The sequence below is a fragment of the Protopterus annectens genome, chromosome 4.part0, assembly GCF_019279795.1.
Source record: "Protopterus annectens isolate FY-2018-M chromosome 4.part0, PAN1.0, whole genome shotgun sequence".
Lineage (NCBI taxonomy): Eukaryota > Metazoa > Chordata > Ceratodontiformes > Protopteridae > Protopterus > Protopterus annectens.
This window is the reverse complement of record NC_056733.1, coordinates 93115825-93142618: the sequence shown is the minus strand read 5'-3', so window position 1 is coordinate 93142618 and position 26794 is coordinate 93115825. Positions and strand designations below refer to the sequence as shown.

General features: G+C 40.9%; 1 protein-coding gene across 2 annotated transcripts in view; it reads right to left on the bottom strand.

The window, feature by feature from the left end:
• WDR45B (WD repeat domain 45B) overlaps positions 1-26794 on the bottom strand; it is a 1288431-nt gene that overhangs the window by 1028539 nt on the left and 233098 nt on the right. For both annotated transcript variants that reach the window (XM_044068126.1, XM_044068127.1), the window contains exon 2: positions 3263-3337. In XM_044068126.1, coding sequence (XP_043924061.1) covers positions 3263-3337 — 75 coding nt within the window. The remainder of the gene's footprint in view (positions 1-3262; positions 3338-26794) is intronic.

Here is a 26794-nt window from a genome sequence, read left to right as displayed (position 1 = left end):
GAGGTTGTTCCTTCAACCATGCATGTCTCCTAATGACAGATCCCGACAGTGCTGCCCTGCTTGAGGCTTCTAGGGAGTCATATCCACAGTGTAACGAGTGTTTGGCCACTTGATAAGTGGAGTGCAGTAAATCTGCTAACTATTTTGAATTGGCAGAGTCAGGAAAGGTTGAAATCTTTTGCTTTAATAGTTCCAAAGTGTGTTGTTGATATTTTAACATATGGACCTGACAGTTGAGTGCTCTGACAGCTAAGGTTGCAGAGGTATATACTTTTTTACCCCATCTGTCGAGAGCTCTGGAATCCTTGTCAGAAGGAATAGGATTCTTGACAGAACTAGCTTTAGCTCCTTTAGGTCCCTGTGTAATGGACTTCTGGGTCTGCAGCAGATTTCTGTACAGGTATTTGTGAGAATCCAGTACTCTAATACCTGTCAGGTTTACTGGAAGCAGGTGGGAGGGCATCAACGGCTAAGCTGGATTCATGGAAGACATCATCCACCACTTCTAAGATATGGGGGATGGCCAGGGGTATGTGCTGGGGCAGGTCCAGAAACTCTCTTAGTCTTTTCTTAGACTGAGGGAAGTCCTGAGATTCCCAATGAAAATGTTCCCTGAGGGTGTGAAGGGTTTCCCCAAAGGAAAGATTATCTGGTGGGGAGGCAGAAGGAATGGATTCCTCTGCACCTGAATCCTCATAAGCAGTCAGAGGTTGTTGTTCCTCTTCAAAATCTGAATAATCAGATTCCTCAGAATCCTGTTCTGTAATAATTTCAGGAGAAGGGTGCCTTTTCCTTTTAGAAGTTGTGGCCTAACTACCCCTGATGAGAGAAGATCCTCCGCCATTTTAAGTATTTGGGCTTGAGGTGGTGGAGCAGGAGCAAGATGGGGGCTAGAAGTAGATTTTCTAGGAGTGGCCTGGCTTCTAGGCGCAAGAGTATCCATCGGTTTGAGAGAAATGGTAGTCGAATGAGAAGATGTTTTTTGTCAAGATTCTTTAATGCGAGAGGACTCCTCGGAAGCCGGTGCCTGTGTCGCGGCTCCAGACTCAACAGAGTCAGAGACAGCCAAAGGCCAGCAAAACGAAGAAGAGTTCTGTGGCATACCGGACTCCAAAAGGGTCTCGGTAGAGGCCTGCATAAATATCGTATCGGGCATCAGGGCCTGCGAAATTCCAGAGAACTGACTACCTGCTTAGCAGTAGAGTCATCGGAAGGCTTAGCCTTGTGTAGTCTGTCTCTATCTCTATGTTTTTTCGGAATGTCTACAGATTGTTGGCTGATGGACTCCATTTCGGAATGTGAAGATGGAAGAAAAAAATACCTGTCGACAATAAGAGCTCTACGACGAATGGTTCTCGAGTTAAAGAGGGCACAGAACAAGCAACGGGGGACGTCGTGGTCTGGGTCTAAACAAGTGAAGCAGTATGAATAGAAGTCTCACTGTGGTATCTGCTTTCCACAAGTGAGACAATTGTTAACTTTTTCGGACATCGGTTAGTGCAAGAAAAAAGGATCCCCAATGGGGTACTTACTTTAGACGTTTTCAGCTGTAATTCAAACTCTAGTAGCGACTGACCGGCACACTTGCAAACTGCTTCTGCTACGGGCTAGACGGCAAGAAAGACTGATGTAAAGGCATCAACTGCCTTCTTTTATAGCACTGACGACCTGACATCAGTCTACAAGTGACAGCAGCCGACACAGAAAAACACTGACCCTGGTATTTAGGCTGGTCGAGGGCTACCACAGCAGGGATAATCCACAGGTGAGGACTGCAACAGTGAAACATGAAGATTATCAGAACTAACCTCTTCAAAGACAACTCCAAAATAATACAAGTAGAATGAGGGGTATAGGAAGAGTAGCAGCCTGCTCCATGAGCAGGAATTTAAGATTTAATTCAGACAACCGAAAAGTGCTACACATAGGAAAAGATAAACTTATGGTTGAACACAAGTATAATACAATAGTGGGGGCGGATTACATTTCAGGTACATGTTCAGCTCTATGCTGCTGAAAGATGAAGACCTGTCTACAATATAGACAATAACTATTTACTATAATGAACAATGCAAGAACTGGTTGGGGAAGGATGGGACTATGTGGATGATGCCAGCTCGCATATCCTTCTGGGAGGTTGGGAGGGAAGTAGTCCAACTTACTACAATACTGGCACCTATTGAAGAGAAAGGTGCATGGCATGCAGTAATGAGCTGTGACATGTGCTTGACTTTGCAAAGCAAAATTCGTGGGGTTGCTTTATGGAACATGTCCTTGAATGTGTACACTTCCACAGACAGTACTTCAAGCACTTGCCTCTGTGAGCATGCTCAAACTGCTAAGGAACAGAGGTTAGGTTAAAAAAATTATGATGATCGCCTCCTATGACCATTTCTTGCCCCAAAGGAGAACAATGGACCAACTGTTTGCAGGAGGGCTGAAGGCTGGAGACAGATTAATAAAAATTAAGACAAGTGGACAAGAGAGAGTTATAAGTAGTAATAGCAGCAACAAATCAGTAAACACAACAAGGAGCAGTAAAGCTAAATAGAATACTGGGCTGCATTACTACAGGGAACATTTCAGGTATAGACAGAAGGCTCTTCATGTTTGCAGATTAAAAGATAAAACCATGGCTGGTGTACTGTATCAAAGCAAGTAGAACATAAACCCAGCTGGAAAAGTACACAAATGCTATAGGGATAGGGTAAGTATACTGGGAGACTCTGAAGTTAGGGACAGTATTCTCTGGAAACCAGGGGTTGCGGGCTGCTTTAATGACCTGACTAAACATGGCAATTACAGGGAACTGTAAAAAGGGCACATATTCCCTTTACAAGGAAACACCACATCTGGATAACAGGGAATACAATCTCATGGAAAGGGACAGACAATATGATTGAGCTACATGAATAAATTATGCAAACTTGCTCACCTGACGCAACTAAATGAAAATGGGATACACAGAACAAGGGGTGACAGGGATAGGGTGAAGACAGCTGCAGGGCACTAGCTGCAACTACCAGATTTCTGCTGTCAACCATTTGTATTTATGCAGGCACCGTTTTTTATTTAATCTCCCTACAAACATGAAATGTGCCATAAAAGAAAACCAATGAAAAAAGCTGGGCAGAAAACCAAAGCAACACTGCAGACCAGTTCACATAGCCCCAGGATGCCACATCAGTAGGACTTGCAGCATTTCTAGCATTCTTTCACTCTCTTCTTGTAATAATCTACACTTAGTCACAGTCCAGCTTACCTTGCTTTTCCTTCTCTTTAAGGGGATCGGTGTTATACACTCTGAATCCATTCTCCATTCCACATGCAAAACACCCTATGGGAGAAAAAACAAACTATTATTTACTACACAAACAGCTGCAGACTAATGATTTAAACAAATGCAACTTTTAAGTTGTTTTAATGCTGCCATTTGCATTTTTTTGTTAGTGATTAATGCTATGTGTGCTGCTATACAGTCTATGTACTCACTAGCTGTGGAATGTATGGCTTCCTTTTTTCACAGAAAATAATGAATAATCCAAGCTGAGAGACATTCAACCCTCTCCCACTTCTGAAGTAAACAGTTTCTACCTTGCACATATGGCAAAGACAAAAAAAATCTTGGGCAGAAGTCATATGGTTAAGTAACTCAAATACAGAAGTCAGGAGATTAAATGAGGTTAAATGTAAGTAAAGGTACTTTCCCAATTCTGCCCAGTTAGTAAGCACTTGTCATCTGACTTTTTTTTTTTTGTAATAACTTTTATTTTATTTGAAAAGGTTTGAATGCACGGGATGCAATGTAACAGTAAAAACAAGAACATATAAAGACAAAGGCAAACTAAAAAAGTCAAACTATGTACAATACATCCACAATTGTATATAACTGTATTGCGTAAATACATTTCAGATGACAATAAAACTAAATTGGTATAAACAGCATCACTGAAAAGAGGTAAGATTAGAAAGAAAAACTAAGTGAAAGGGACATTAAATAAAAATCTAAAATTATACATTTTGCATTTCCTCTCTGCAAAGGATGCACAGAACTCTCAAGATAAATTGCTTACGCCTGCAGACTGCTCATCTCCTTGTAAAATAGTCTGCAATGAAAAAAACAAAACAGTTTAACTTTGCAGACACATGAAGGAATCTGTAAAATTTCACTCAGAATAGAATGTACAAAAGTCCCATGACCAACTGCCTTCAGCTGCAGACCTCTCATCGCTCACTGAGAGCATTTCCCAATGAAAAAAAAACAAGTTAATATCTTTGCAGATGTAGGATGCTTAGTATTTTTCACGTCTTTCCTCATTTAGTCTTACTTTTCAAGTCTATTTGCTTACAAAAATATGTTTACAGCTTAAGGCAAGAACATTAACCTAGATATCCACCCTCAAAAAACAAGGAAATTTATCATAATTTTCCATACAATATAACCAGTGCACTTTTACATGCCACCCCTCACCCCAGCTGCTTGAGAGCAAAGCACTATATTAACTTAAAACTTGATTCTGTTCAGCCTTTCCCTTGTTATACTGTAAAGCCCATATTTCATAGAACTAAAATAGCACTTCTTTATTGACATTTGATTATCGGGAAAGTCCAACTGGGTAGAAGCCCATTTTAAGTGAAGGGCTGGGGAGAAAAGCTCAAAATTATTACAAAAATTTTAAGAAAAATAAAGTACAGTTGTGTACACTTATCATAAATGTAGATGTTAGAGTGTATTCACTGTTGCAGTCATCACACTTGGGTTATCTGCCTGCAGGTAGACCTCAGTTGGCCCGAATACCAGAGTCTTAGTATTTCTGCATTGGATGCTGTCACTTCTTCCATGTCGTCAGGGGTATAAAACAGGCAGCCGATGCCATTACATCAGTTTTTCCTGCCCCAAATGTCAGAAGCCCCCAAATAGGGAGCTGGTATATGGTGGGGAACACCACCAGTAAAAAGTAAATACCAATGCCATAAGGAATGGTCATAGAGAGGAGCGGTAGAAAGACAGAGAAAGCCAGGGGGCTGGAGGGAGGGAAACCAGGAATGCAACAGTGATACACCCGAACATCTACATTTATGGTAAGTGTACACAACTGCACTATGTTCTTCGTGTTTCACTGTTGCAGTCATCACACTTTTGTTGATTCCCAAAGCTGAGGAAGGGTGGAGGCAGCCAAGAAGTATTAGGGCTGGCTAGTAGGCCTTGCAAGACTGCTGTAGCAAATCCACCTCTGGATTTAGAAAAGATAGGCAAGTGGTAATGTTTGGTGAAGGTGTGTACAGAACTCCAGGTTGCAGCTTCCAGAATGTCCCTGGTAGGGACTCCTCTGAGAAATGCTGTAGAGGTGGAAGTAGCCCTAGTGGAATGTGGTCTGAGCCCCTGTGGGGTAGGTTTTCCATGGGGCTTGTAGCAGAAATGGATGCAGTGTGCTATCCATTTGGAAATGGCTTGTTTTGAAATGGCCTTGCCCTCTGCCCCTGTAGCAAAGCTGACTAGCAGCTGGTCAGATTTTCTGAAAAGCTTAGTGCTATCTAGGTATAACCTGAGCTGTCTGTGCACGTTCAAGGAGTGCAGGATCCTTTCCCCTTTATTCTGAGGATTAGGGAAGAAGGTTGGCAAATGGATGGATTGGTTTAGAGCCACACTGGATACCACCTTAGGCATAAAGGACTGATGAGTCTCGAGGGAAACCCTGTCAGCATGGAAAATAATGAAGGGTTCCACAACCATCAGTGCCTGTAACTCAGACACTCTTCTTGCTGACGTTATGGCTAAAAGCAAAGCTGTTTTTCAAGAGAGGAATTTTAACTCTGCTGAGGCAGCAGGTTTAAAAGGGGGAAGTGTGAGCTTTTGCAGTACAAAGTTAAGGTCCCAGGCAGGGGTGGGTGCTCTCCTAAGGGGCCTTAAGTTGTTAGCCCCTCTCAGGAACTGTTTGATGAGAGGGTGAGAAAAAAGAGGTGGCTCAGTATTATAATGAGCTGAGATGGCAGAGGCATGAATCTTAATGGAGGAGGAGGATAGGCTTCTGTGCAGTAGCTCTGCTAGATAATCCAGGATTACAGGTAAGGAGGGCACTGCTGTGTCCTTCCCTTGAGAATGATTCCAAGAACAATATCTTTTCCACTTTTCAACATAGGATTTCCTAGTACTACGCCATGTGGCTTCAAGAATGACGTCCAGCACCTGTTTGCTGAGGGTTGCTGGTGGGGTATTCAAGAGATAAGCCAGGCTGCAAGGTTTAGGGTTTGCAATTGTGGATACAAAATCTGTCCCTCCTCCTGGGACAGCAGGGTGGGAGGTCTGGTGGAGGTGCCAGGGTGGCACTGTTATCAGGCTGCGTAAGAGTGGGTTACCAGTGCTGGCGTGGCCAATCTGGAGCAATAAGAATTGCCCTTGGCCTGTCCTGCTTTATCTTGAGTAGTACTCTTGACAGAAGGGGCAGAGGGGGAAGGCATAAAGTACAGTTTTGTACCTACCATAAATGTAGATGTCCGATAGGAATGCATCTGCAGTCCTTACAAATGGCTTGTCCTGTCGTCAGGCAGCATTCGGTCGGCCGGATTCCAAAGTCTGGGTCTGGCTTCGGCTGGTGTCGCACTTCACCCGACGTCATTGCTGCAGTTACTCGGGTATAAAGGCATCAGCCGACGCCATTTTCCTCAGTGTTTCTTGCCCCAGATGCCAGGTGCCCTCTAGGAAGGCTAAATTTGGATAAATGCCAATGGTTCAAAATATTAGAGAGCAAACAAAAAATAAGCATGTATGTACATATATACAAACAAATACACCATAATAGATTCCCCCAGCTAGCTATAAGAGGGGCAAATACCCTAGAAGTACCACAGAGGGGAAGAAGGGTGGGTAATCCTGACTGCAGATGCATTCCTATCGGACATCTACATTTATGGTAGGTACAAAACTGTACTATGTCCTTCAAGGATGCATCTGCAGTCCTTACAAATGGGGAGAATACCATAGCCAAACTGGGGGAGGAGGAAAGATAGAATTATGGTGTAGTTAAGATCCCTTGCAAAACAGCAGTGGCAAAACCTGCTCGGGATCTAGAGTATAAAGGTAAATTATAATGCTTGGCAAATGTATGCATGGAGCTCCAAGTAGCAGCCTCTAAAATGTCTTTGGTAGCCACTCCTCGTAGAAAAGCTGTGGTAGTGGCTGTAGCTCTTGTAGAGTGAGGCCTGATGTTTCCTGGAGTTTTCTTTCCATGGTAGGAGTAACAAAATCTAATGCAATTTCCTATCCACTTAGATATTGTCTGTTTTGTAATTGCTTTCCCTTCCATTCCTGCTGCATATGCTACCAGTAGCTGGTCAGTTTTTCTATTGCTCTTGGTCCTGTCCAGGTAGTAGCGTAATTGTCTGTGTACATCCAAGGTATGCAACAGTCTTTCTCCCCTGTTCTGTGGATTGGGGAAGAATGTAGGTAGGTGGATAGCCAGATTTAAAGATACTCTGGAGACCACCTTAGGCATAAAAGTAGGATTTGTTCTCATGGACACTCTATCTTGATGGAAGATCAGAAAGGGTTGTACTGCCATTAATGCCTGTAGCTCAGAAACCCTTCTTGCTGAAGTGATTGCCAGCAGGAAAGCAGTTTTCCATGATAAGTATTGCAATTCTGCTGTTGCTGCTGGTTCGAAAGGAGGTAGTGTCAATTTTTCTAGCACAAAGTTCAAGTCCCATGCAGGTAATGGTGGCTTCCTAGGAGGTTTTACATTTTTAATTCCTCTCAGAAACTGCCTGAGCAGAGGATGTGAGAAAACTGGAGGATCCAAGTCGTATTCTGCTGAAATAGCTGAGGCATGAATCTTAATGGAAGAGTAGGACAGGCCTTTGTGGAATAGCTCTGCCAAGTATTCCCGGATGTTGGCTATGTTTACCAGTGACACATCTTCCCCTTTAGCAGTACTCCAAATGAGATATCTTTTCCATTTTGCTGAATAGGTTTTCCTTGTTGAAGGTCTGCGAGCTTCTAAGATAATGTCCTTAACCCTTTGGGATAAATTTGGGTTAATTTGTCTTATGCAATGTTCCAGGCAGTCAGCTGCAGAGTTTTCAGGTTTAACAACAAGGGAACTAGGGGTAAGGGCCATATCTGTTCCCGAGACATGCTCCTCAGTAATGGGTACCAATGTTGCCTTGGCCAATCTGGAGCTATCAGAATGATCCTTGGACGGTCCTCTTTGATCTTCAATAGCACCTTGTGCATCAAAGGAAGTGGTGGGAATGCATATGCTGACAGATTTTTCCAACTGAAGGATAGGGAGTCCACCTTCCATGCCAGTGGGTGGTATGTCCTGGTGCAGAATTTCTTTAATTGGTGATTGAGTGGGGATGCAAATAAGTCTATTTCTGGGAGACCCCATTTTCTTGTAATGGTTTTGAAGATGTCCGGATGCAGCATCCATTCGTGGGCATCCATGGTAGTCCTGCTTAATATGTCTGCTAGAGTGTTTTCTTTTCCTGGTACAAAGATTGCTTGCAACTGAATGTTGTAACTCAGGGCCACATTCCAGAGGTCCAGGGCCATCCGGCATAGAGGGTACGAATGTGTGCCTCCCTGCTTGTTGATGTACCACATAACTGTGGTGTTGTCTGTCCTTATCATCAATTGGCCTTGTCGAAGAAATGGTTTGAAAGTCTGAATTGCCAGTTTTACTGCCAGCATTTCCTTTAGGTTTATGTGTAGGTGCAGCTGCTCTTGAGTCCATAAACCCTGTATGCATTTGTTCATCATGTGGGCCCCCCAACCGAGGTCTGAGGCATCCGTTGTGATGGTTTGGCTTGGTTGAGTGCTGTGGAAGGGCAATCCTTCGTTTGATTGACAGGCCTGAGCCCACCATTGGAATTCTTGCTTCAGGCATGGAATTATTGGAATTTGAGTTTCTAGGCTGTGCTTGTGCTGAGACCATAAATTCCTTAGGTACCACTGTAGTTTTCTCATATGCAGTCTGGCATGTGGGACCAATATTATATGCAGGATGCCATGAAGCCCAATGCTTGTAGGACTTTTCTTGCTGTTAGATGGTTTTGTTTTGTCAATGCCAAGAAGTAGAGAGGGAGTTACTCCTGTTTTTCTACTGTTAGGAATGCCATTTGTTTGGATGTGTCCAGCTCCACACCCAAAAATGTTATCTTTTGGGATGGTATCAGCCTTGACTTTTTTATATTGACTGTGTATCCCAGGGCTTGTAGAAGGTAAATGACTCTTTTCAAGTCTTCTGCTAACTTGTTTTTGTTGTCCGCTTGTATTAGGCAGTCGTCCAGGTAAGGGTAGATTTGGATCCCCTGAAGCCTGCAATGAGCGATTACTGATGCCAGGCATTTCGTGAACACTCTGGGCGCAGTAGATAAGCCAAAGGGCAATGCTGAGAATTGATAATGCTCTGATCCTGCAAGAAATCTGAGGTATCTTCTGCAATTTGGTCGTATGGGGACGTGCAGGTATGCCTCCTTGAGATCTAGAGTTACCAGCCAAGACTCCTTGCCCAGCATGGGAAGAAGCTGCTGTAGGGTCAGCATTTTGAATTTTGGAACAATGAGGAATGTGTTTAAAGCGGACTGATCGAGAATAGGTCTCCATTTGCCTTCTTTCCTTGGTACTAGGAAGAGTCTGGAGTAAAAGCCCTTTCCTTGCTCCATATGTGGTACCTTTTCCACAGCTCTCATCTTTAATAATTGATTTTCTTGTTGTAGAGCTTCTGCCTTTTGATTTGGAGGTAGGTTTGGCATTCCTCTCTTTCCTGGGAGAGTATGGAAATGAAACCTGTAACCTTGGTCTATTGTCTGCAAAATCCACTTGTCTCTTGTGATGTAATGCCAGTTCTTTGTAAATAAAGCTAGCTTTCCGCCTAAGGGTGCTTCTAGTTGTTCCCTGGTAGGCGGTGCCAGAGCCAAGTCACTGTGATTGTCCTGTATTAGTGGTGGTGGCGGTGTCTGTGCCTCGCTGGTTGTTACCCTGCCACTGGCGTCCCCTGTAGGCACCTCTGGATTGGCTTCTGCCTCTTGAACGCCTATTCCTGCCTCTCTGTGCTTTGGAGGAGTCTGGAAAGGACCAATTCTTGGAGGGCCAATTCCTGCTAAACCTTGGAGGTTGGACCTGTAAGAAATCTTTCACTGTTTGGACAGATTTTGCCTTCTCTTCCATCTTCTTCAGCACCTGTTGTGCAGGGGAGCCAAACAAATTGATCTTGTCCATGGGAGCATCTAATAGTTTTGATTTGACATGGTCCGGTAAGGCCTGCTCTTTTAATCATACATGCCTTCTGATAACTGTGCCAGTCATGGCTGATCTAAAGGAAGCCTCCAGTGCATCATAGCCGCATTTTAAAGAATGGTTACTAACTTGCTGAATGTTATGTACCATTTCCTGAACATATTTCTTGTCTAAAGGTTCATCAGAGGACAGTTTTTTGGTTAACTGGTCTAGCATAAATTCTTGATACTGGATCATATGAAATTGACAGTTCAAGGCACTAGCTGACAGAGTAGCAGAAGTGTAAACTTTTTTACCCCATCTCTCTAAGGACCTGGATTCCCTTTCAGAGGGAGGGATTTTGGCAGAGGTAGATGCTACAGCCTTAGGCCCCTGGGAGATAGTCTCAGGATCTGCAAAAGGAGCCTTGTATAAATGGTGATGTGTATCCGGGACCCTGTAGAACCTATTGGGCTTAGCAGGGGCCGGAGGTAATGAATCAGGAGCAGTACAAGCATCATTAAATGCATCATCTACAACAGACAGAACTGGAGGTATAGCTAAAGGCCTATGTTGTGGTAAATGCAAAAAGGTTCTAAGCCTTTTTCTGGAGTCTGAAAAATCTTGGCCCTGCCACTGAAATTGTTCCCTCATAGCATGCAAGGTTTCCCCAAAGGAAAATTCCTTAGGTGGAGAGGCAGAAGGGATGGACTCTTCAGCATCAGAGTCTTCATAAGGGGAAAAAGGAGCCTCTGGACGGTCTGTATTATCTGAATCATCAGAGGAATCATCTGTGGAAACTGGCTCAGGGGGCTCTGCTCTAGGCCTCTTCTCTGGAGGTGGGTGAGAGGCCCTGTCTGGGAGAGGTTGGGATCCCCGGATTAAAGAATTGAGATCCTCTGCTAAACTAAGCATTTGGGAACTGGAGCTAGGCCTGTGAGAGGGGGTCTTAACAGGCACAGATTTAGTAGCTTTAGCTGCTTTAGCCCTGGCAAAGGCCTTAATGGACATGGCTGCAGGAGGCCTAGCAGCTCCACATGCAGGGGTTGAAATATCCAAGGGAATAGTGTCAGATAATTCCTGAGAAACCACAACTGCAGGTTGGATTTCAGAAGCCGATTCCACCAGGTTGGAAGAGGCCTCGGTAGAAGGTAAGCTTTCGGCTGAAGGAAGAACCGCTTGCTTGGTTTCAGCCGAAACCGAGACACTAGCGGTTGTCTTAACCGCGGTTTCGGCCGAAACCGCGGACCGCGAGTGTCGGTCCTTTTCCTTGCGTTTTTTGGATATTTGTGAAGTCGGAGGATCCGACGGCATAATATAAGCAAAATCAGAGCCGAAAAACTGCTCAGCAAATTCCGACCGACGTCTAAGCGTCCGTCGGTTAAAAGAAGCACAGGCTAGACAAGCTGCTACGTCGTGGTCTGGGCCTAAACAAGGTAAGCAGTAAGAGTGGAAATCTTTATGAGGTATTTGTTTCCCACAAGTTAAACAGTTATTCACTTTTTCTGACATCGGCTGAGGCAAGAAAGAGTCCCCAATGGGGTACTTAGCTTTTTAGAAGTCTTCGGTAGAAGTAATCTCTGGTTCTGACCGACCGGCACTTGCGAACAGCTTCTGCTTCGGGCGCCACGCGGCAAGAAAGACTGAGGAAAATGGCATCGGCTGATGCCTTTATACCCGAGTAACTGCAGCAATGACGTCGGGTGAAGTGCGACACCAGCCGAAGCCAGACCCAGACTTTGGAATCCGGCCAACCGAAGGGCTGCCTGACGACAGGACAACCCATTTGTAAGGACTGCAGATGCATCCTTGAAGGACATCTTGAGAGGTTTTCCCATTGAAAAGATAGGGCATCCACCTCCCAGGCCCTGCTGTGAGGGTTCCTGGTGCAATATTTGCTCAGCTGGTGGTTCTTGGAGGAGGCAAAGAGGTCCACCTCCGGTGTCCCCCACCTCTGGATCAGAAGTTTGAAGGTGTTGGGCTCCAATTTCCACTCGTGTGGATCTAGGAGATTTCTGCTTATGTCTGCCAGTGACTTCTGTAGGCAGGAATTGAGCTTGTAGATGCAGCACTTGGTTGCTCAAGGCTGTGTTCCACAGGACCATGGTTAACCTGCAGAGTGGGTAAGAATGGGCTCCCCCCTGCTTGTTTATGTACCACATAACTGTGGTGTTGTCTGTTTTTATAAGCAGTTGTCCTGGAAGGATTAGGTATTTGAAGGCTGTCACAGCAGTCTATACAGCTAGCATCACTTTTTGATTGATGTGCAGGAGAATCTGGCCTGGGAACCAGTGGCCCTGAATGCATTTGCCTGCCATGTGAGCCCCCCATGCATAGTCTGACGCGTCTGTTGTCAGGGTTTGGGAGGCGAGGGGTTGAGTGAAAAGCAGTCCCTTGTGGCTGCATGCTTCTGCCCACCAAAGGAACTCTGCCCTTAGATAAGGTATGATAGGAATGACTGTTTCCAGGTCCTGAGAATGTTGGCAACAAAGACTTAAGTACCACTGAAGTTTCCTCTTATGCAGTCTTGCATATGGAATTAGCAGAATACATGAGGCCATGAACCCTAGGGCTTGCAGCATTTTTCTTGCAGAAAGCTGGGTCCTGGTGGCCATTTGTTTGTTGTGTCCATGCTTGCTCCCAGGAATACAATCTTTTGACTGGGCACCAGTTGTGATTTCTTTTAGTTGACGGTGTACCCCAATGAAGTGAGAAGGCTTTTTACAAATGCCAGGTGCTGAAGTAGCAATTCCTGACTATCCGCCTGAATCAGGCAGTCGTCCAAGAATGGGAACATTTGGATATTTCTCTGCCTGCAGTATGCAATGACTGGGGCAAGGCACTTTGTGAATACCCTGGGTGCAGTAGATAAGCCAAAGCGAAGTGCAGAGAAAGTACAGTTGTGTACACTTACCATAAATGTAGATGTTAGAGTGTATTCACTGTTGCCGGCCGACCGGCACTTGCGAACTGTTTCTGCTTCGGGCAATGCACGGCAAGAAAGACTAAAGAAAATGGCGTCGGCTGCTTCTTTTATACCCCTGACGACCTGATGTCAGGGAAGGGGTGACAGCAGCCGACGCAGGATCACAGACTTTGGAATTCAGGCCGGCTGAGGGCAACCTGCCAGCAGGATTACCCAAATGTAATGACTGCAGTGAAACACGAAGAACATCTGATAGTGCATAGAGCCTGCCCTGAAACATAGATATTTCCTGCATGACTTCCTCATGGGAATGTGCAGATAAACTTCTTTTACGTCTAGAGTGACTAACCAGGCATCCTTGGCTAGCATAGGGAGAAGCTGTTGCAGGGTAAGCATCTTGAATTATGGGATCACCAGAAAGGTGTTGAGAATTGAAAGATCCAGGATTGGGCACCAAGAGCTCTCTTTTCTGGGCACCAGGAACAGTCTGGAGTAGAAATCCTGACCCCTTTGTTCTACTGGAACAGGTTGAATAGCTCTGATATTGCGCAGGGAAAGTACTTGCTTTTGAGCCTCTGCCCACTGGTTTGGAGGAAGGTCTGGAAACCCTCTTGGAGTTGGCAGTGAATGGAAGTAGAATTTGTACCCCTGGGATACAATGTTTAGGACCCATTGGTCCTGAGTAATGGACATCCAGTTTTTTGCATGAAGAGCAACTTTTCCTCCTAAGGGTACAAGTAATTGGGCAGGGCTGGGAAGGATAACTGAAAAGTTATTGTGAACTTTTTCCATAAGGGGGCGGCTTACCACTCCCTGTTTCTGGGGTGGGGGACACTCCATTGTTTAGATCTCTACATACCCCTGAGACTGTAGTCTGGGTGGCCTGTTTCCCCTGGGTCTGGTCTGGGGAAAAGCCTGGAAGGGGCTGCAAAGGACCAGTTTTTAGAAGGCCAATGCCTACTGAATTTAGGTGGTTACAGTTGTAAGAATTCTTTGACAGTTTGCATAGCTTTAGCTTTTTCTTGCATCTTTTTAAGGACTTCTTCTGCTTAGGTGCCAAACAACAGTCCTTATTTAAAGGAGCGTCTAGTAATTTGGATTTGACATGATCTGGCAAGGTTTGTTCCTTCAGCCAAGTATGCCTTCTCAGTACAGACCCAGTGACTGCAGCCCTGCAAGATGCTTCTAGGGCATCAAAGCCACACTGCAAAGTATGCTTACTAACTTGGCTTGCAGAATGCATTAAGCTCTTGTAATCTTTACTTTCTGCAAAATCTGGAAATAATACCATTTTTTGTTTAATTAGCTCCATAATATGTCACTCGTGAAACTGGCAATTCAATGCCCTGATGACAAGAGTTGCAGAGGTATATACCTTCTTACCACTTCTGTCTAAAGCTCTGGAATCCCTGTCCGAAGGGGTAGGATTTTTGGCTGTAGTAACCTTAATACCTGGGAAATAGTCTCTGGATCCGCAGTAGGATTCTTGGAGAAATTTGTGGAATCAGGGACTCTGTAGTACCAGTCAGGTTTCTAAGGAGCAAGGGGATAATGCATCTGGAGTAAGACTGGATTCCATAAAAACATCATCTACAACATCCAAGACAGGGGGTATAGCTAGAGGCCTGTGCTGAGACAACTCTAAAAATTCTCCGAGTCTCTTTTTGGACTGAGGGTAGTCTTGGCATTCCCAGTGGAAGTATGCAAGGTTTCACCAAAAGAAAAATCCTCTGGAGGGGAGGCAGAGGGAATGGATTCCTCTGCATCTGAATCCTCATAGGCTGATAGGGGCATGTCCTGATAATCAGAAGGATCAGAGTCATTGGACTCCTGGTCTGTAGAATCAAAAGGAAACTCAATTATTTGCGTCTTAGCAGGGGAAGGCTGTCTTCCCCTAATTAGGGTAATAAGGTCTTCAGCCATTCTAAGCATTTGTTTTTGTGGCATGGGAGCTTAAGCATGCACTTCGGGAAGGCTGGCTTCCCCTAATTAGGGTAATAAGGTCTTCAGCCATTCTAAGCATTTGTTTTTGTGGCATGGGAGCTTAAGCATGCACTTTGGTCGTCGGTTTTCTAGGTGTAGTGCATACTCTGGGCCTAAGAAACTCGGTCGTTTTGGCTAAAAACAAAGTTGTCAGTTTGATTCGAACATCGGTAGGACGGAATACACCCTCAGAAGCCGGTGCCTGCACAGCGGCTCCGGACCCATCCAAGGTAGAGACATCCGCAGGTTCCATAGTCGAAGAAGCATATCGCGGCATACCGGACTCAGAGTGGGTCTCAGCAGAGGCCTGCAAATCCACAGAAGCGGACATCAGGGGCTGCAAAGGCGCCTCACTGAGTACCAGCGGACTGGCGACTAGCTTAACAGAAGCGGTGGCGGTTTTGGATCTATGCGGTCTGTCTCTGTCTTTATGTTTTTTCGGATGATCGGTAGTCAGATGGCTTATCGAAGCCATTTCGGAATACAGAGAATGAGAGCAAAAGAATTTAGTGAGAAAGACAGCCCGACGATGAATAGTTCAGGCGTTAAACAAGGCACAAAACCGACAGCGAGGGACGTTGTGGTCTGCGCCTAAACAGGTGATGCAGTAAGAATGAAAATCTCTGTGAAGTATTTGCTTTCCACAGGCAAGACAATTGTTAACTTTTTCCGACATTGGTTAGAGCAAGAAAAAAGGATCCCCAATGGGGTACATAGCTTTGGAATTCTTCAGGATTATAGAATCAAAAAACTAAGATTTCGGGTAGCGGCCGACTGGCACTGGCGAACTGCTTCTGGCTCGTCCACGGCAAGCAAGACTGATGTAATGGTGTCGGGTGCCTGTTTTATACCCCTGACGACCTGATGCCATGGAAGAAGCGACAGCATCCGACACAGAAATACTAAGACTCTGGTATTCAGGCCGACTGAGTGCTACCTGCAGACAGATAACCCAAGTGTGAGGAGTGCAACAGTGAAACATGAAGGCTTTACAATCTTCAAAAATAAAACAAAAACATTTGCAGTTTAAATAATTATACCAAAATAAAAGCATTGATTAAAATTGATACAAGGTATATGACAATCATTTAATATTTAGAGAAACTAGACAGTTTGTAGAGAAAATAAAGGTAAGTTAGTCTAATACAAATAAGAATTGCAACATGAGGTGAGGGAAAAACAGGCTTAAGGTATATTTAGACAGAAATTCAGGGAAGAGAATTAGACAGCAGTAAGGAAGTAAGTGAAAAAGGGACAGTTAAGAAGTTTAAGGAATGAAAAGATACTTGTTCAAATTTAGGGATATAATTTATCATGGATTTGAGAAAGAACAGAGCCAGATTTAAAAATTCTTTTAGAGTGGTTTTGAAAGATGGGAGGGAGAAAAGTTATAGACCTGATGAATACATGTAAGGAGTTCCAGGCCTTAGCAACCTTGTACAAGTACAGACAATGCTCAGCAGATTTGCTAGGCTTGTAGACAGACAGGAGTTTTTCGTCACTGGACAGCAATGACTGACTGGGAACATAGCTGAGTAAAACGTTCTTAGTGCTGGGCAGGCAGGTGGATGTTGGATAATTGTATAGGTGGTAAGAAGTTGTGTACATATTAGCTGATGTGGCAGTTCTAACCAATTAGGGCTTTTCAGTAGTATACAGTGGTGGGTTCTGAAAGGGTTAAGTGCTGCAAATTTAGCAACTTTGTTATATTACTGTTCAAGTTTTAATTTTTGTGAAGCCTGGCGGTTATTAAGGATCACAGCACCATAAAGAAATGTGGGGAGGAGATAAGTAGTGGCAAGTGTAGATTTATTCAGTTGCGTCAGTGAGAAAGTTTTTGGCTCTGTAAAGCATCCCTAGTTTTTGATGAGTTGCTCTTGTGCAATTCTGTACATACAGGTCAAATGTAAGATTATCATCCACTATCACACCTAACAGTTTGCTATGAGAAGTGCCTTCAGTCACTGTATTATCATGGGACATGACTTTAAATTTTGATTTTTCGAAAGAGAGATTTGGGGGAAAAAGTAGCAGTTTGGTCTTTTTGAGGTTAAGCATGAGTTGCGAGCTATGAAGCCATGTTTCAGTGGCTGGTAAAGCTTCCAGAGTATTTTTTTTGAGCTGTAACATGTAGTCAGATATCCAAGTGAGAGTGGAATCATCTGCGCATTGTATTAAGGTGGCTTGGTGTGTGGAAGTATTGAGGGTTTTGGTGAAACTGTTAAACAAGAGGGGACCAAGGATAGAGTCTTGTGGTACACCAGTGGTGACTGGGAGGTAACGAGAGAGCATGGAGTGCCACATTACTGACTGATACCCACTGGACAGGTAGCTTTTGAACCACAGAAGGGTGGGCTGAAAGAGACCTACTGAGGACATCTGAAGTAGAAGTTTGCTGTGACAAAGTATGTCAAAGGCTTTAGACAAGTCTAAAAATACGGAAGAGACTAGTTTTCCATTATCTCCAGCTTTAGTGGGGTCGACTTTAAATAAACAAAAACGGAATCCGTCTAATACAAATCCATAGACACGTTAACAGCGAAAGGCGGAAATGTCAAATGCACTAAATAGCGAAATCGGGAATATTGAATTGTATAGTTGGCCTGTCTGCGGAATTGCTCCATAAGGTAAGTGTGCGATAGTTACGGACCTTAGGGTTAGGGTGCGGATTAAGTTAAGTGCATAGATAGGTAATGTATGTAAGGTTTAGTGTAGGGTTTTGTTAAGTGTACGTGTGTGGAATATTTACTTTGTGTGGGTATAGTTCTGTAGGGTAAGTGTGTGGTAGTTATGGACCTTAGGGTTAGGGAGGGGTTAAGGGTAGTGCATAGATAGTTGTGTATGTGGGGTTTAGTGCAGGGTTACAAGTGGGGTTTTTGTGCTTTAATTTAGGGTTAGTAGTAGGGCTTTGGTTAGTGTATGTATGTGTTTTTTGCTGTGCTTGCGTAGGTAGTATGTTACGGGCGGTGGGGTTGGCCGACTATTGCGGTTTCGATGTTTAAATTTCGTGGTTTTGCGTGTTTGACGTTATCATGTTTCGCTGTTTATGTGTCGACGGATTCATATTCGATGGATTCCGCTTTTCTTTAATTAAAGTAGACCCCTTTATTGACAGTATCTATTTAGGTTAGAAAGGCAGTGCTAGTACTAAGGATGGAAGCCATGATATGAGTTCTTGCAGGAGATAGTCTAACAATTGTTTTTGAATACATTTTTCAAGTATTTTGGCAAAGGGGAGATAAGACTGCTATAGGTCAAAAGTTATTAATGTCCGTTTAATTTCCTCCTTTGTGCAGAAGGATAATGTGCAACTTTTTTCCAGACAGAGGGAATGTGGGATTTCTGGACTAACCTACTTATAAGGATTGAGACAGGATAGGTAATGCTACTGGCTGCTATTTTTTGGTACTTGCTTGGAAGGTCATCAGCTGAAGAGCACAGTTTAAGTTTAACAGTACTTTTATACAGGATGTGGGCACAGGTTTGAAGGTGAAAGTGGATGTTGTAATATGTGACTGCTGGTCAGGGTTGGGATTAGATGTCGAGGAATCCTTAGTTACCTATAAAGTAACAGTTGAACTATATTGCAGTTTAGAGTGGTGTGTTATCAGGAAAGTAGTTTGGGTTGAATTTTTGGCCAGGATGTAAGATTTCTTTAATGAATGTCCAAAAGTTTTTAAGGTTGCGTTTATTATTATTATGAAAGTTATTATAGTACAGTTTTTGTCTTTATATACTTGCTTTTTAGTACAACTGCGAAGCATTCTGAAGTTTAAGATATTGAGGTATTTTATATTTTTGCTATTCTTTCCATGCTTTTTCTCTATCCTGAATTAGCATTCTACTCTTTTTGGATAGCCAAACTGCATTACTTGTTTTCATTCTCTTACTTCTAGGAGTTGCAAGGCTATTTAGGATTTTTTAAAAAGTTGTATTGAAATCAATTACATCATCATGTAAAGGGAGGATTTTTAGGAAGTTCCACTTAATAGATGAAAGTGTAGTAATGAACATTTCAGGGTTAAACTTGAAAATGTTACATACTGTTTTATAAATATGCTATTTAACTAAATGTATGAGATATCTACTCATATAGATTGGGAGATGATCACAGCGAGTCTGACATTGTACCTATGATGGAGTACTTGCTCGAGTCTGATACTGTGATCCTGTCTAATAGAGAATTTGATGTTAGTATAATGTGTGGGACTATTAGTTGCGTGAAACCATGCAAGTTCATGCTAGATGTAGGGGACTTACAGTTTATGTCCAACCAATTGACATTCACATCACCTAGTAAATTTTTTTTTTCTTGTGGAAATGCTATGAATATCAAATGTATGATATCTTCCAATACAGCTGTACTGTCGCTGGGAGAGATATAAACAATACATATCGGTTTATAATTGTTTATTTTAAGAAAAGCAAAAAGACGCTCTGCTGAACTGAATTTTGGTGTTGGTTTGCTGTAAATGGAAATGTGGCAGATAATGGGAAATATTAAAGCAACCTTTCCTCTTTATATGGTCATTACGGCTATTATAGCCAGGAAGTATAACTTTGGAATTGTTTATACTGGGTTTAAGCCAAGTTTTAGTTATAGCGAGAACATCAGGCATGTGTTGGGTTATCCAGGCATGAAGTTCTGCAGTTTTATTTCTTATACTTCTAACATATATTGCACCAAAAATAAGATCACCATAGTTGAGGATTGGCTGTTGTTGGTTACAGAAGTTTGTGGAAGATAATTACCTTTGCTTTCTTTCACTATAACAGGCGAGGCCAAGATTAGGGTGTATATCTCCTCCTAGAAGGATTTTAGTATATTGTGGAATATTTGAGAGGATTCTTTCACTTGTTTTGATTTTGAGTTAAATTGCAATTAATCAGCCTATATTTGGAATAAAGATGAGGGGTAATGTATATCAACATGTATGTGTGTATACTTTTAAGAAGCTATCCAACGGCTTGCACTACAGTATAAATAGTGTAGTACAAACTGGAAGTCACCACCACGTAACGAAATTATTCTTTATTTAAAATAACAGAATGAGCGCTTTCGCGTGCATCCAACAAAGGCACGCTTCTTCAGATTCAATAAACAGTACTAAAAACACATTCATTATATCTGCAAAACATTATTGGAGTTAGAAATTAATTAGCCAATAGTAATGATTCTTCACTTTTTCAATCAATTACAACAGGGTGTAGCCTGAAAACAATTTAGTTGCCTATCTTTTGAAACTTTCAAGTTAAAGTGCCCAACTTTTAAAATAGAATGTTTGCTGTTTGTGCAGACATTAAATTCAACATTCTAATACGTAATAAAACTATATCTGAAATAATCTAATAAACAAGTTCCATAATGTACAAAATCTATGTAAACAATGTATAAAAAAGGATTATGTATATATGTAACTATACATTATAGTTGATAGTTATAAAGATATTAACAAATATACATATTCTAAAAGAAAAATAAATACTAAATGCCAGCATTTCTTTCATAGCCTATGTTCAAAGCAATTCATATCAATTTTATAGATGCATTTTATAAATATATACAAAACTATATCCTAGAAAGTAAGTACTTGATCTCATGAATTTTTATAAAAAATTCTTTACATAAGATGGAACATAATATTTTGTATAAGGATACGTTATTATCAGATATTTATTCTATCCATGTCCATTATATAGATTTGAGTGATTTTACATAAAACATCATCAGACTATATGTATTATATACAAAATAAGCAAAAAGAAACAATTAATTAAATTTGTATGGATATATGTTGATAATCATATTCATATCCACAAACATGTACATATTACTAAATTAAACATAAAATATATTATATATTAAATATATTATTATATTATTGTTAATTCCTTGCAGTGTTCATATATTAGATATCAAAAATCTATCATATATGCAATATGTGATATAGTATAATGAGACAAAAAACAAGAAAAAGAAAAATGGGGGGGGGGGAGAACAAGTAACAAGGGGGGATAAAAGGAAGCAAAGAAATAAGGAAAAAGAAAAAAGGAAACTCACAGTTTTCATGCATAAACTTGTTACCATAAAACCATCCTTATATAATAGACAGATGTTCCCATTTAGTATTAATATCTTCGTTTTTTAAGTGTGATCTGATACTCACATATGTATTCAGACCTGGAAAACTTTGAGCTCTAAATTTAAAGATCCAATTTAATTCTATATTCTCAAGGTCATTAAAATTGTCACCTTTTCTGATATTTATTTCTTTCTTTTGTAGTACTCTGAATAAGAACTTATGTTCTGGAAAATCTATAATATGTTTGGCCAGAGCATTCTTTTGATCAGCTTTTTTGATAGCATAAATATGTTCTTGTATCCTATCCCTGAGCCTCCTTGTGGTCATGCCAACATAAAAAGCCGGACATGACTCACAGGTGGCCAGGTAAATAACATTGCTATCCTCACAATTTGCAGTACACTTAAATTCAAAGTTAAATAATAACTCAGAATGGAAGAATGTCTTCTCCTTAGATATCCATACACAAGAACTACATTTCCCACAGGAATGGGTGCCTCTAATATTATTCTTAGGTGGATTATTCGTTATAAACGATTTATTCAATCTTTTTTCATCACAAAGTATCCGTTTCAAGTTCTTTGAGTTCTTGTATATAAAGTTTGGTCTTTCACCAACCAACTGTTTTATATCATCATTCGTTGTGAGAATAGGCCAATTCTTCGAAATAATGTCTGTTATATATTTGTTATCACTTGTGTAAGTAATAATACATCTAACATAATCTGAGTTTATTTTTGAGAAATTTATATATTTACATTTAGATGAAAAATTCCAACCTCTACCTACATCAGACCAACTATAATGCTTATGACTCCTAGATATATCATTTTCCTGTGTAAATAAAACTTTTATATTTCTAACCATATCTAGGTTATATTTTCGCTCTTGAAACATTTTTTCTAATATATCAAATTCATAATTCCTTACATTAAGGTCTTGACATATTCTATCTACTCTTACATATTGTCCCTTTACTATATTTTTAAAGATGAATCTTGGGGGCATGCTGTCATATTGCAACAAGTTATTTTTCCAGCATGCTTTTCTGAATAATGATGTTTCTAGTCCCCCTTGTCCATTCTTTTTTATTTTCAGATCCAAAAAATCAATTTCAGAGAGTGAATATTCAATTGAGAACCTTAGAAAGTCTGTAGTCATCTCAAGGTCTACTATAAAACTTTTCAATTCTTGTATGGTTCCATCCCATAGCAAAAGTATATCGTCTACAAACCTGTGATAAAAAAGTACCTTTTTATAACTGGGGTGTGTAAACAGATTTGTAGTCTCCCAACTATATACAACAATGTTTGCATAAGTATTAGCGCAGGGGGTGCCCATGGCTACCCCCCACTGTTGTATATAGAAATATTCATTAAACATCATAACATTCTTTGTCAAAACTATTTCCAGTAATGTATTAATTAAAACTTGCTCATTGTTGATAAACTTTCCTTCCTCATTTAATAGGGACCTAATAGCTTCCATACCATACAAATTAGGAATTACAGTGAATAGACTCTTTACATCTAGTGTGACTAAAAGATGTGTTTCTGTAATCTGAAAATCTAAATTCTTAATATAATCAATCAATTGATAGGAATCTCTTAAGATAGTAGGTACTGAAGACACTAATGGTTTTAATTTTTTCTCCAAAAATACAGATACATTTTCTGTTACCCAATTGTGTCCAACTACAATGGGGCGCATGGGAGGTGGTATCAGTCCTTTGTGCATTTTTGGAAGACCTTTTAAATAAGGTATGGTGGGATGCTCAATCAATAAGAATAGATAGAAATCATAACTAATTTGTCTACATAATAGTAGTTCATTCAATTCTTGATGTACCTGAAAAATCAGGCTTTGGACAATTTTTTCATCTATTAGTTTATAAGTAATATTATCCTTAAGAAGAAGTTCCATATATGCATAATAGTCTTTACTATTTAGTAGCACTAAGCCCCCACCTTTATCTACTGGTCTGATAACCACATTTGAGTTCTCAATTAAGCAATTCAATGAACTCCATTCATCTTGCGATAAATTGTGAAAAGTGTAAAGTACCCTTGTTATATGAAGTATAATGTTTATATAGATCATTTTCACACAATTTAATAAATGCATCTATACAAGGATGAGGCACTGGCGTATATAGACTTTTCCTTTTAAAACATTCAAAATCATGTTGAGCATTAAAATCTGTAGTATTACTTGAAACATTTTTAACATTTTTGAAAGATAATTTTAGCGCAATTTTACGAACAAAGGCTCTTAAGTCAGTTAACAAATCAGAGATCTTACTTATTTGTGCCGGTATATAGCTTAGGCCTTTGTTCAATAAAGAATAATCCACATTACTCAAAACTAAGTCCGATAGATTGTAAACCAGACTGTTCAGTCCTTCTGACGTCCCCTCTTGTGCTGCGGTTCGCCTGAGAACTTCCTTTTCCCTCTTGTTCGACTCTCCGATCTTCCTCTTGAACCCCGTCTTATACGCACCGGTAGTGGTAAAAAAGACTCAATGTTCGTCTGTTGAAGTTTCGGTCTCGCTCCCAAATCCACCTGCTGCTGCATAGCCATTTGATTAGGTGGTGGAGTATCATTGAGTTCATGCGAGGCTTGTCTAAGACTTCCGGTTAGTGTCGGCATGATGTCATCATGTATAGTGGCTGTAGTTAAATGGGCAATGTCATTGTCAACCACAGAAGTATTTCTTTGTATATCCGATGTTACCATTGCGGTTCTTTGCTGCAAATTATCCCGATCTTGTCTCGCCCATACAAAGACCTGGCCATTCATGAAATCTCTGTGGTCTCTCTGTAGTTTACGTAATTTAATTACTTGGAGTCTCTCCCCATATGCATTTATTTGATTTAGCAAGTTGTCAAGTCTGTTGCTAAAAGTTTCCCCTTTAAATTTCTTCACTATTTCTTTATATAGACTGTCATTCTTCTCCATTAAAGCATTCTCTATGGGGAGAAAATAGTCTATAAGTAGCTTTATGTAATTAAAGCTAAGCTCTAAATTAAGCTTTTGCCAGTTTTTTAGTAGTTCCGGATGAGAGTTTCCATAAGATGGCATACATAACACTCTCATTCCTCTCGGAACTATTTTAAAATGTAGACACGCCTCTAGATGACCTTTGCTTTCTTTCACTATAACAGGCGAGGCCAAGATTAGGGTGTATATCTCCTCCTAGAAGGATTTTAGTATATTGTGGAATATTTGAGAGGATTCTTTCACTTGTTTTGATTTTGAGTTAAATTGCAATTAATCAGCCTATATTTGGAATAAAGACGAGGGGTAATGTATATCAACATGTATGTGTGTATACTTTTAAGAAGCTATCCAACGGCTTGCACTACAGTATAAATACTTGGCACACGCAAGCTGACTGCCATTTTACAGTTAGCTGACATGTGAACATGTATGCATGCAAGCTCTGTTTGTTTGTTGGTTCATATTTAAAGATGCTGCTGTCTATCCTGATGCGTTTCTATGTATTAAAGCATCTGAACGAAACCCCATGCCTTATTACTATTTGCAATAAAGATGAACAAGTGACATGATGTCAGAAGTGGCATGTCTAAAAGGACAGTGTGTCAAAAGTGGTATGTCTATAGGACATGGTGACAGAAACAATGCATCTAAAGGGCCTAACGTTAGAACAGACATGCTAAAGGGGCATGAAGTTTAAAACAGCTTTCGGAAAATGATTTAAGGCACTTATCCAGATGGTGGTGGTATATACTGCAGCGGACCATCCCAAAACTATGCATACGTCATAAAATAGGTCAGAAACTAATTCTTATTTAAAAAATATGAAACGAAGCATACAGAACACACTAAATTTTCACATAAACAGATGTGTAGGATATTGACAAAAATATTTGAATTACTATGGAAAACGCTTGAAATAAAGTCTGATTGCATAAAAAGAATAAAATAAAGGGAAACTTTTTTTTTGCTCAGCATATGTATTTTTGTATTAAGCAAAGATATCCAAGTTTTCAGAAGTGTATAAAGTGTTTGCATGTTTGTGCAGTGCTACAGTAAAGTTATTTTTCAAAGTACAACCTTTACAAAGCATATTTTACAGAGCACAGCCATTGCTGAGCATATTTTGCAAAGTAAAGTATTGCGAAGAGTTTATTGTGCATCTGAATGTTCTTACAAGTTCACAGAACTGTTTGTTCATACAGAACTACACAGGCCATATTTTCAGTGTGTTTGTGTATACTTTCTGGGCATGGCAAACTGATTTTGAAAACCCAGTCCACTTGTGTTTGACAGTAATATTACTGAGAACTGGAGAGTGTCTGAGCAAGAGTATGACATTTTCATACAGGCTGCATCTTCTGATAAAGATGACCACACAAAGGCATTTATTCTACTTAATTTAGTTGGGTGTCAGAAGCCATTGAAAGGGGAATGTCCATTTGTGTATGCACCTGCTATCTATACAGGAGAGGGGGGAAACCATCATATTGTTGTACAGGCTAAATCAAGGGAGGACCCAGAGTGCTTAAAATGTAAATTTAGCGAAATGTGCAATGCCCAGACAAATGTTACAATGGAAAGACACTTATTTTACACAAGGGATCAAAAGCCTGGTGAAACTTTTGCAGCGTATATAACTGACGTGAGAAATAAAGCTAAAAACATGCAGATTTGGTGACTTAAGGGATGAGCTGATAAAGGACAGACTTGTGTATGGTATAAAAGTTGATGCTGTTAGAAAGTTTTTGCCTCATGGCAGTGATTTAACTTTGAATAAGGCCACTGAGATTTGTCAGATATACGAGCTCACAGAAAAGCACACAAATATATTTACAAATGAGAGCAGCTCTAGAAGGCACACTCATAAAGCTAATATTGATAGTGTGCAGCACATTATTAAAAGAAACGTGCCCAAGCACATAGCAGCCGCTGACACACCTACTGGTAAATCCCAGAACTTTAGAGCACATTCCAGACTTTGCACAGTCGCAGTGAAGCACAAGAGTGAGTCAGCAAAATCAAAAGGGTTCATGGCTTTCCCCGCTGCTAATGTACCAAGTTTCACTGCCAACTGTCATAATTGTGATGGTAATCATTAAATTTAAAAGGGAAAGTGTTTAGCTTTTGGCCAACAATGCCACAAATGTAGTAAATGGAATCAGTAAAAGATTTTGTAAATCAAAAGAGTGTGGGAGCTCTTTTATTAAAAGGGAACATTTTAAGAAGCGAGTTGATCAGTTAGACAGTGGCAGTTCTACTCTATGTTGACGGTGTGTCCGTGCTTCACGAAACAGTTAATGGAGTAGATTTAAGGGGCAGGAATGAAGTATTTTGTACTGTTCGGATAAATGGAAAACATGCAGAGCTCAAAGTTGACACAGGTTCTAAGTGCAATGTTATGTCTGCAGAAACATTTGATTAAGTATGTAAAGGTGAAAGGCTTGGTTTGGCATAGTGTGAGAAACTTGTTGCCTATGGAGGTGAAGAAATTCAAACCAAAGGCTCAGTTATGCTTTCATGTTACTCTGCAGGTAAAAACTACAATTTGTTTTATGTGGACTCGTCCGGTCATTATTAGGGCTCAAA